The 12,241-nt window shown below is 39.4% G+C and overlaps 1 protein-coding gene across 9 annotated transcripts in view; it reads left to right on the plus strand.

Annotated features, from left to right (window-relative positions):
- The window catches only part of Abl (tyrosine-protein kinase Abl), a 520,947-nt gene that overhangs the window by 398,672 nt on the left and 110,034 nt on the right, over positions 1-12,241 (plus strand). For 5 of the 9 annotated variants that reach the window (XM_067136890.2, XM_067136892.2, XM_067136891.2 and 2 more), the window contains one exon: positions 2,271-2,339. The exons of the other annotated variants lie outside the window; for them this stretch is intronic. In XM_067136890.2, the coding sequence (XP_066992991.2) occupies positions 2,271-2,339 (69 nt within the window). The remainder of the gene's footprint in view (positions 1-2,270; positions 2,340-12,241) is intronic. 9 annotated transcript variants of the gene reach the window in all.

Below are 12,241 nucleotides of genomic sequence, written 5' to 3' on the forward strand. Positions count from 1 at the left end.
TGAAAAATATTATCCTGGCATGTTAGTCTTAAGAAATTATTAACGTTTGTGTACTATATTACATATGGTTGAAAAGGTCCCAAACCTTGACCTAAAGGTTGTCTACAGGTTGAAGACGCCCAAATAATGGGTGAAACATATACCTGACCTGATAAGTCTACATAAATTCATGTAGATTCAAACCACATTAAAAGTGGAAAGTATTGAATAGGTGGTTTTATTATATTATCCTTGAGATTCTATGCCTAGCGTAATCTTCAATACAGAACAATAATGAGAGTTGTTACTTGCAGTTTGACTTATTTCAATACTACCAGATGTAATTTTATATTCAGATTGTGTGTGTTTCCAACGCTTGTCCTGTTTCTCTACAGGGTCAGATATGAGGTGGGATGAATCTTCATAGCAACTTTTTACAGTGAGATGCCCTTCCTGTTGTAAACCTCATCAGAGGAGTTAACGAGATAAAATGAATGATTTGATATATGACAGTAGGAAGGGAAGCGGGTGAAAGCTGGTGCTGGCACACAAAGCCTACTCCTGTCTAATAGCTCCAAGGAGTCTGCTCAAGGCTTAATGTCTCTGTCCGACAGACAAATCACCATCAACAGCGTCCCTCACTCCATTTAAGTACCGTGGAGAGTTTTAGAATTGAATCCAGGCTTTTGGCACACAATATACAGTAGAATTTGGTGTTCAAATTAGAGAGCAAACAATTTATTTGATTTTTCTTCAGAATTATTCTGTTTTTGTTCAGCAGCAGTACTTCTTGTTTCATGCTTTTTCAAAGCTGTTGGCAAGTTTAGTTTTTTAGTCCATTAAAACATTGATCATATTGGCATTAACAAGTAGTCTACAGACACTGCTTTCATTGCTTGTAAGGGATTTTTTTGGCTTGGACTTGAAATTCAGATTTAAAACGAGGATAATCCCATTAACATTCTACTGTAAGTTCCAGTTCTCAGAGTTCATCATGTGTAGCTTCCGTGGCTCAGACGGCAGCGTGTCGGCCTCTCAGCGCTGGGTTCCGTGGTTCAAATCCCGGTCACTCCATGTAAGATTTGTGCTGGACAAGGTGGAGGTGGGACAGGTTTTTCTCCGGGTACTCTGGTTTTCCCTGTCATTGTTCATTCCAGCAACACACTCCACTATCATTTCATTTCATCTGTCAGTCATTGATCATTGCCCCAGAGGAGTGTGACAGCTTCGGCAGCTGGCACAATTCCTATCCTCGCTGTTAGATGGGGGCTTCATTCATTCCATCTCTGTCCCAGTCATTGACTGGAAAACAGGTTGTAGGTTTTCAGAGAGTCCATCGTGGTTTGACCTCTAGTTGTGCTGCATACAGTGTTTTCAAGTGCTTGAATACTCACATGTCTTATTATTGCTTCAAAATGTTCTCAGCTGGAAAACACTAGCTTGGATGAAGATTTTCTTAAAACTACTACTTTGTCAGAAAAATGCTTAAGAATCATAATTATCTCGAAATGGTTGTGCCTTGTTCTTGTTCCTTGCCAGAACCTTTATCTTTTCTGAGGAGCTCCACCCCTTTGTTTTTTGTGAACTCCTTGACACACACCTCGGTTATAGTCTTCCTTTTTTTCCCAGAACCTTGTGTTCTAGTATGTACATGGATGAGCATTTGAATTAGAAACAGCTACCAGTTTGGAGACACATTGCTGTAGTAGGTTTGGTGAATGTAATAGTACAATGTGACAGTAATATCGTCAGACCTTGTACTAGCCGTATGAGTAACAGTTAAGTACAGAGTGGGTAAGACACGAGATCTTAGCACATTTCGTATGGAAGAGAAGTAGTTCCATATTGACAACTATTTAATCAAGAACTCTGTAATGACTGGCATGTCGTCTCCATTACTTCAAAAAGAGCATTCTTATGGACCAGCCTTCTATGAACAATTTTAGATGTCAGAAACATAGCATGATGTTTCTAATTGGAACTTTTTAATGTGTTTTGTTGTTTTTATCATGTCTTTGTAATTAGTCCATGTTAACGTGCATTCATCATGATTTCCTATAATTAGCTGAAGATGGGCCAAATGATAATCAAAACTATTGATCTTAATAAGTAGTTGACATTGTATTGAATAGTCGTGGACCTAGAATTAAATTTTTTTGAGGGTAAGAGTGAGCCGCCAGGCACACGAGGCAATGGATCCCTCTTGTTCTCTGATCTGCTTCTGACCTGTTCAGTAGGTGATCTATAAGATTCCTCAGAATTTCTCTGATGTCCTCTTCTTTCCTGGCCAGGTTTCCATTGGGATCTTCAATGGGGAACGTGCAAGTGACTACTAGCGCTAAAGACAGCAAAACAGTAAGGTAGTGTGCAGCCCATGCTGGTTTAAGTAACGTACAACTGTGATGTTTGACGGAAAGATTTGTTATTTGTATAATAGTATATTATAACACGTTATTTACATATAGAGGCAATATGGAATGTCCTCGTCTTGCTAAACGATACTGTTGTGTTGTGAATTGCCACCATTCAGAACATAATAGTGATCCTTGTGTTAAGTTGTTCACGTTCACATAGAAGGAATACAAAAAAAGGAAAAAGACAAATATGGATATTGGCAGTGAATCGAATGAAATAGTTATAAAACAATACCAGAAATATTTCATTGATACATAATTGACCTCTTGAAAATGACAGTGGTGAAAGGCATTATTAAAGCAGACATTAATGAAGTCTCCATTGAGTTCCTTGTCCCCGTTTACTACAACGCAAAATTCATTAATCCGAATTAATTTTGTACTGATTCCATATTTCACTTCTTCTGCCGCTTTACCCACATCTGTGGGGTCGCGGGTGCAACTGTGTTGCACATGTAGATTTGGCCCTGTTTTCTGATTGGATGCCCTTTCTAATGCCAATCCTATATGGAGGATGTAATTATTATTGCGTGTTTGTGTGGTGGTTGATTCCAGATTTCACTCTTTCTGTAAATATATATAAATTCATTCCTCCAAAAAATATTAAGGGGAGTTATGACTGAATTTAGAAACTTCATCAGTTTTGATTCTATTTTTACCAAATTTAGGTTTCATATTTATGTAAAAATAAACATATTTTACCAAATTAGAGATATGTAGATGTTTTGGTTCAGATGATTTCTCAGTTTTCTTTTATACAACACTAGCAAGATACCCGTGCTTTTCCACAGTTTTAAACCAAGAGTTACCTTTCAAATTTTAAATTTTGGAGAGTCTGCTGTCGGCTAGTGAGCAAAATAAATTCAATAACTTCATAATAACTGCAACGTAAACATTAATGGAATGGAATAAAATCAAGAATTCCACAGTGCACAGTAAAATACCAAAATAAACTTCAGTTCCTCTCAAATAACCTTATTTAAATATGGAACACCAAATCCATTCCCATCCAAGTGAAAGCTTGCAACAATCTGCCAAAAAAAAAAACATTGCCAAAAAAAAAAAAAAAAAAGATGCAGTAAGATCTGGATTACCTTGAGGTAATATAATTTAAATTGATCATTAGGATGTGTTCCTCAGACTCAAAATCCACTAAGGCCATGAAAGATAAATAAATTGAAGCACCATAATAAAATGAGAACGTGACCAAATAATCAAGATGAAAATGTACATGAGAGCAATCTGGAAACAAACCAAGACGTGGAGGGCGTGGGGACACTCACTTGACAGGTAAAGAACACAAGAAAAGTAAATAAATATTACTCACATACGTAATGCAAACATGAATCCGTTTTAAGTCAAGGAGCATAAGGACAAAAGTACAGAGACAAAATGAGCAGAAAAGGAAAGAGAGAAAGAAAGAATAAAAACGAGAGGTGCATGACCCTGTGTAGATGATTGGTTTGATAAACTCACCTTTAATGTCTACTAACATCTAGTAGAATTGATTTCTCAAATTCATACATTTCTTAGGACTGCAGAGCAATATATGAGAAACAAAGTGGTGGTAAATTACCGTAAATAAAGTATAAGAATAAATTGATATGGGGGTCCACCTTTTCAATACAATACATCAAGTAAATGATATTACATAAGTCTTGGGACTAGTTTCATCCACTTAGTGACCATCTTCAGCCAAATAATTTAACAGATTATGTGATAACTAAAACATATGTATAACAGACAAAGACAGTGTTGCACTTCAGTACGAAACAAAAATGAAATTTATAGCTTATAATTATAAATGAGGTATACAAAATCAAAAAATATATAACTGATCCAAAGTAAAGAAAATAAACTTTAAGTAACACCAACACTGAAAAGGAAATTGGAAATAAAATACAATGAAAATAATGAACGTAAAAGAATAAAATCAAGAAAACTAATTTTTAAAATGCACGGCAATTTAAGAACCATTCTTCCTGAAAGGGAACATGCAGAGTATTACATCGATTAAATCATTGTGTATAACCTGAATTTGCCAATGGACACAAATTTATCGAATGCAGATAGTTTATATGGAAGCAGTGATTAACAACCATGATAGATGATTTCAGTTTCAAAATTCTGATTTGAGAGCAGATGATATAATATTTTAAATTCACATAAGGTAGAGGCTGCTTAATGAAATCTTAGTCAAGTATGGGACGATTGTTCAATTTTCTTTTCAACCTTTCAGATTTTTAATATAAAGCTGTAGTGATGAGAACTGTGTGAAGCGGTTGACAAAAATATTTATAGTAGTAATTACATTTTGTCCAGGTTAATACATACTTAATTCGATAGTAGACAGGTGTTGTGTTATTAAGAGATGCTGGGGCCGTGAATCTCATGTGTCCAGGTATTCACCCTGGATCAGCCACCACACTTTCCACAATGATGTCTTGCTTCATCTTGAAGAAGGCAACCATGGCTCACACGCAACGAAAGGGTTCCCATGCTTGGCGGAGACAAAATTGCGATCGGTAGCTGGCCCAGTTCAAGCCTGCTCGAGCATGCACAGAGTGCCCATAGCATTAAGGAAAGCTGTGCGGTGTCCACACACTGTATTCGGAAGTTATTAACAATGCAATACCTCAACAATGTGTTCATAATTCAAATGATGACTCGGGCATATTAAATCTGGAGCCTAGTTCAGGGTAGATAATGGGAGAAGAAATAAAAATGTCCAAAAAATGACACAGATTTCCATACTCTTGAGGTGTGGAGTATTAACCAGGGAAACATCTCTCTAATTCGTGTCACAAACACATTGTTAACTCTCACAAGAGTTACGAAGAGTGGGAATCTAGAAGGTAGTGGCAGAAGGAACCAGTTTCGGAGGTATGTCAACATTTCAAACATAATCCCCAGCTAAGAAAGGGAAATCATATTTTACAGGCCTCTATCCTCATTTCAGTGCTATTCAGGATCCCTTTGTAACTTGTCCTCACTTCAAACAATGCTCGGATATGGGAGTAAGTAAAAATTATTCTGTCGTTTATGGAACATTGATAGAAAATAATATCCCTTCCAATTGCAGAGTATTTCAGCTCTGTTCCCTCCAGTTGATTGGAATATTGTAAATGTAGTACTATTGTACCTAAAACACCAACAAAATTGTGTATTTCATAGCAATCGTGGATAATCTGTTGACATTGAAAGAGATGCTAAGTAATCTGCTTATGCATGCTATCGCTGCAGAAACTACTGTGGCAGTGAAGAGACGTGAGAGAGACGGGCCATGTTCGGACCGCGCTGACTAGATATGTACTTACAGTCGTGCGACCGACGGCTTATGTGCGACTGTGGACATCATATTGATACGGCTGTTTTGCCATAACAAACATACCGCATATACAAATCGAATGGTACTCCGATGTATGGAATGTGCAGGAAACGAACTCAAGTGTAAAGTAAAAAATAACGCGATTTATTTAAAACTGAACTTTGAACATATTTGAGAGGAACATTCAACAAAATTTTGCCAATATGAACAGATAGTACAGACGTTGAGTGACTTTTGCTCAGTCATTTTTACAAGCTTTCAGATTTGGAGCAAACAGTCTTCTCCAAATTGGGTACAATATTTCTGGACACAGCTATTCTTAAACAATTGCGCAAGTTTCTATCGCTCATCGTTGGATGAGGTTTACTTTTGGTAAGCTTAAGAACGAAAAGAAACACTCATAAATATACGTTGAGCCAGACATTGAAAGAACCTTGCAATGCATGTTTATACAGGGGGGGGTATTCTTCTTGCAGAAAGCCACTGTAAAATTGTTGCAAACTTCGTGACATTCGAAAGCCGTCTTTAAGACGAACATTGCACTGCAGTTTGATCAACTCTAATTGAAATAACTGTGGAAAACTTGTCTGCACTAAAAGAAAATTGTCAAACAAATACATCTAACACTGCTTGGAGTTCTGATAATTCTAAAAATCTCTTTTCAAACTCTTCTTGTAATTGGCTAATTACCTGCAAGTACTCATCAAAGTCGACACCTTCTTTCACTGTTTCAAACAATGGAAAATGTCCTGTGTTCCTTGCATGCAACGGGTTTTTCCTCAACATCAATTTTCTTAGAAGTGATGCTTCCGCGTGTGTAGAATTATTTCGTTCTTTTTTCCAGGTTGAACTGTGTTGTTGTTTTCTGTACATTATGTACAGTTTGCCGACGTTTTGAATACATTGCAGTATTATTTGTCAAGGCGACTGAAATACCCCTATTCTATCCGAGGTAATCAGTCTCCCAGGCAGCAATCACACTACAAGAGTGGTTCCTGACCTTGGTCTTATCCTAGCTTTTCTGGCTGATGTAAGCCCCCGGCTGGAAAGTATGTGTCACATCCAGGTAGTGAGGCTTGCCCACGCCGTTATGTAATAGGAGGTTCATCCTGCGTGTTTATGTTGTGGTCTGTATGTCTTAATCTATGTATGATAGGCATCCAAGAATTGCTGATTTTATATCCTTCTTCTAAATTCATATTGTTCGGGTGTTTCTTGATTTCAATAGCCTCACGGCTCTTTTCCTTTCTAGATTCCAAGGGATAGCTGCTAGGATCTTGGTCTTGTCAAATGATATTCCGTGACTTGTTTCTTAGGAATGCTTGGCTACAGCTGAAATATCTGTGTTTTGGTTCTTGGTGTGACGGATATGTTCTTTTAGGCGTGTAGAGATTAGACGTTTTGTTTCATCAACATAGCACATTCCGCAGCTACATTCAGTGTGGTATACTCAAGGAGCCTGTAGTTCTATTGTGTCTTTTACTGGTGGTAAATAACAGGCTAGCTTCCGGTGTGGTTTATAGATGGTTTTTATGTCGTATTTATCCAATATCTTGCCGATCCTGTCTGTAGAGTTTCTAATGTATGGAATTATCGCTGTTTTCGGGCGGATCAGTTCTTCTTTCCTGTTGTTTTTTTCCTACGGCGACCTTTTCTTTGTTTTCTGATTTTCTAAAGACTCGTCTGATGTTATTGAGCGAGTAGCCATTTCTCCTGAGGGTTCTTGTAAGGTGTTCTTTCTGTTCTTCGAGGTGTTAATGCTTCTGATATCGCTATGGCCCTGTTAACCAGTGATGTTAGAACAGCCTGCTTTTGTGATGGATGGTGATGAGAAGAGCCGTGCAGGTACCTGTAGTGTGGGCTTCGTGTATACTGCGTGACTCAGAGTCCCATTGATGTTGTGTTTTACTAGGACATCCAGTAATGGTAGTATTCCGTTTACTTTGATTTCCATGGTAAACTGAATATTTGCGTGAATAGAGTTGAGATGGTCGAGAAATAGCTGCAGGTTATTGCTCCCGTGAGGCCAGATCACGAACGTGTCATCTACATAACAGAGAAAACATTTTGGTTGCAGGGTAGATGTGGCTAAGGTTTTCAGTTCGAAGCATTCCATATACATGTTTGCTATTATTGGAGAGAGCGGCGACCCCATCGCGGCCCCTTCTGTCCATAAAACTCCCCATTGAAGTGGGAAACAGGTGCCATTAAGGCATTCTTTAGCTAGTGTTGATAGGTCTTCTGGAAGATTCTGGTCTAATAGCAGAAATACTTCTGTTACCAACACTTTGGTGAAAAGTGGCGTGATGTCAAAACTTACTAGTAAGTCTGTACTTTCGATTGATTGGTCCTTAAGGAGCTGGATTAAACGTCGGGAGTCAAAGTGGCGTGATGTCAAAACTTACTAGTAAGTCTGTACTTTCGATTGATTGGTCCTTAAGGAGCTAGATTAAACGTCGGGAGTCCTTCCCATAGATTTCAGTGTGTCCTGTATGTGGCTGAAGTAGTCATGCTAGATAACGGGCAATATGTGTTGGAGATCCTATAGCGCTCACGTTAGGTCGCAGCGGTATGTCTTCTTTATGGATTTTTGGGAGGCCATAAAATTTAGGCGGTATAGGGTCACAGGAAGTCAGTTTCTTCTGCATTTTGGCTGGAGTCCTGGAATTTTTTACTAGTCTGTGGAGTTTGTTCCTAATGCGGTTGGTAGGCTTTTGTTATTTTCCTGTATGTAGAATCGGTGAGTAATTGTTCCATTTTCAGTGTGTAGTCGGTGCGTGTCATTATCACCGTATGACACGTTGCGTATGAACTTCAGTTGAATATTTCATCTTCATGAAAGTGTTACATTTTTACATATATCCTTTACAGTGTGAATATTGTCATATTTTGTGTTATTTGTGTTGATAATATTGTATACCTTTTGCCCTGCTCTTTCAGTCGGCTGATGATGGCACCAGTGATGAAACCGGTGCCGAATTAAACTTGTTGTAACATAAGTTTGTGCAACTGTATCAGTGTATTGAATAGTTGGAACCTCTTAACTCTCTTTTGAAAATTGTGATTCTCAGTTCAATACGGAACAATTATGAAGTTTCTAACTTAAATTATCACCATAGCATTGTCTTTATCTGCGGGTAGGATTATTGTTTCCATATCTTGGCGTAGTGTTTTGAGGGCATGAATTTCTTCTTCGGTCAAATTGGATGGCGGCAGCTTTGCGGTTCTCAGTAGACATGATACATCCTGTCTGATCTCTTCTGCAGATTCGGTAGGGAGGTGTCGGATTGCAGTTCAACTTTGTTAATTATTTCTTCCAACGATATCCTCATAGGAACTACTATTCTGTGCTTTTCACCCTGAAGCGAAGTGTTCAAAGTATCCATATGGGCAGTAATGTCACTTAACCCATTAGCGACGTGCGTTGCCATATGGCAACCGGATTCAGAGGACTGCCCATGGCGATGCCATCCAGTTGTTCATAGAAATTGCCATTCCACAGGAAATAGCTCACAAGTCCGGTTATAGCAAATTTCTATATGGAAAAGTTAGAGGAAACAGCACTCGAGACTGCACCACTGAAACTTAAGGTATGGCTGTGCTTCGTAGATGACACCTTTGTGATCTGGAGCCACGGAAAGGAACAATTACAGCTGTTTCTAAAGCATCTGAATAGTATTAACACCAATATTAAGTTCACGAGGGAAAGCTCCCTTTCTTCAATGTTCTGGTAATGAAGACTGCAGATTTAAACTTGAGACACACAGTATACCGCAAGCCAACCCACACAGACCGCTATCTTCAGAAGACGTCCAACCCCCAACCACGACAAAAATACGGAGTGATTAAGACGCTAGCCGACCGTTCTAAGAGAATTTGTGTACCTCGGCACGTAAACAAGGAACTCAGCCACTTCAATAGGGCCCTGCTCACTAACGGGTACAGCCCTAAAGACATCCAGCGAGCACTCCATCCCAGACGTCCAACAACCAAAAAGAAAGAAGACGAGCGGCCGGCAGCTAAAGCCTTTCTGCAGTATATTGAGAAAGTAACTGACAGAATAGGGAGGCTACTGGACTTCCATGCGGTTAAAATTCCATGCGGTTAAAACCATATACAGGCAGACAAAGAAAATCCAGGAACTGCTTAGGTCTACCAAAGACAAGTGCCATCCTCTCTCCACAGCAGGTGTCTACAAGATCCTGTGCAGCTGCGGCCAGGTATACATAGGCACTACCAAACGCAGCATCGCCACACGACTAAAGGAGCATAACAGACATAGCCGGCTGGGACAGACAGATCATCAGTCGCTGAACATTCGCTGCTAGCAGACCATGACATATAGTACAGCGACACTGACGTACTGTCAACTACTGTGTCTTATCACGCCCGGCTACAGAGGGAAGCCATTGAAATTCTGAAGCACACCAACAGCTTCAACCGTAAGGAAGAATCTGAATGAGTAAACAAAGCCTGGTTTCCAGTCTTGAAAGCTATAAATCCTGAAGGACACAATAGCCGCGGCAGACCAGAAGAAAGCAACGGTTGAGCAGCTGCCTGTCTCTGCCAAGGCAGGTCAGTGTATACTGGGTTCCTTAAGGCTTCAACCATTGCCCGAAGAAGAGCCAATCAGCGAACGCCCCCCACCACCATAGCGGCCAATAGGCGAGCAGCTTACCATATCCTCCACTATGTAATGAGGTGGAATTACAACAGCACTTCATTCCACTGAGAGCTTTGCTGCTATCGAAGTCAGTCGGAACCCTTGACAATTATTACATGTGATAAAATTCATTTTTGGGTCCTTATTGAAAATATTTGTATTAAATAACCCTTGTATGTTTTATTATTCATCCACCTATTCAATACAATACAATATTAAAAATTAGGACATTGTCCTTATCAAAATTGTTAACATGAAATTAATATATTAGATGGTACATGTTTCACCTGTCAATAGTAGCCATCATCAGCCATATTTTTCACCTTAGGATAGACCAGGTACCTGATTGGAAATAATTTATGAATGCTGTTAAAAACTGTGCCGTTTAAAATGTATTGGAGATTGTTAAACAACTATTACAATATAAAATGTAGTATGCTGTTATTTGAAAATATTTGTGATAATATATGGTTCATGTTTGTGGGTTACTGTAGTCAGTCCTAGTTTGTGAACCATGGGCAACGGCTGAGTAGCCTAGTAAGTGGTCCTGAGAGTTGGGATACCAGTTGCTATGGAATGGGAGTGGGCATCTCGGACATATTCTGAGTCATGGCCCTCCTTGTGCTCAGGCAGCTATGACTATACAATTCACCGGTGGTCCAATAACCCGTTAGAGGAGAGATTCTCACTTGGACTATGTGCAAGTAGGGTAACATCCTGCTTCATGAATTTACCGAGCTCAGAACATTTTAAGCAAGCATCGGACGTATGGGAGTAATGGAGTCCCACTCCCATTTAACAGGCGAGGGACTCCTTCGAAACAACTTGGCGAATGAAATGGAATTCGATGGGGAGCTATCAATATTAATGGAGCTTATGGAAGAAAGAAAGTAGAACTGGCTGAGTCAGCTAAGAGAATGCATCTGGATGTGCTAGGAGTAAGTGATATTCAGGTACGGGGAGATAATGAGGAAGAGATAGGAGATTATAAAGTGTACTTGACGGGTGTTAGAAAGTGAAGGGCAGAGTCTGGGGAAGGGCTCTTTATCAGGAATACCATTGCACGCAACATAGTTTCTGTTAGGCACATAAATGAGCGAATGATGTGGGTAGATTTGTCAGTTGGAGGAATTAGGACAAGAATTGTGTCCGTGTTTACCATGTGAGGGTGCAGATGAGGATGAAGTTGACAAGTTTTATGAAGCATTGAGTGACATCGTGGTCAGGGTCAACAGCAAGGATAGAATAGTGCTAATGGGCGATTTCAATGTGAGAGTTGGGAATAGAACTGAAGGATACGAAAGGGTGATTGGTAAATGTGGGGAAGATATGGAAGCTAATGGGAATGGGACACGTTTGCTGGACTTCTGTGCTAGTATGGGTTTAGCTGTTACGAATACATTCTTCAAACATCAGGCTATTCACCACTACACGTGGGAGGCTAGGGGTACCAGATCCATAATAGACTATATCATAACCGACTTCGAATTCAGGAAATCTGTTAGGAATGTACGAGTTTTTTGCGGATTTTTCGATGATACAGATCACTATCTGATCTGTAGTGAACTAAGTATCTCTAAGCCTAGGGTAGAGAAAGTGAAATCTGTCTGCAAACGAATAAGGGTAGAAAATTTCCAGGACGAGGAAATTAGACAGAAGTACATGGATATGATTAGTAAGAAGTTTCGAACAGTAGACAGTAAGCAGTTTCAGGATATAGAAAGTGAATGGGTGGCATACAGGGATGCTGTAGTAGAAACAGCAAGGGGATGCCTAGGAACAACTGTGTGTAAAGATGGGAAAAGGCAAACATCTTGGTGGAATGATGAAGTGAGAGCAGTCTGTAAACATAAAAAG

This window comes from Anabrus simplex, chromosome 1, assembly GCF_040414725.1.
Source record: "Anabrus simplex isolate iqAnaSimp1 chromosome 1, ASM4041472v1, whole genome shotgun sequence".
Classification (NCBI taxonomy): Eukaryota; Metazoa; Arthropoda; class Insecta; order Orthoptera; family Tettigoniidae; genus Anabrus; species Anabrus simplex.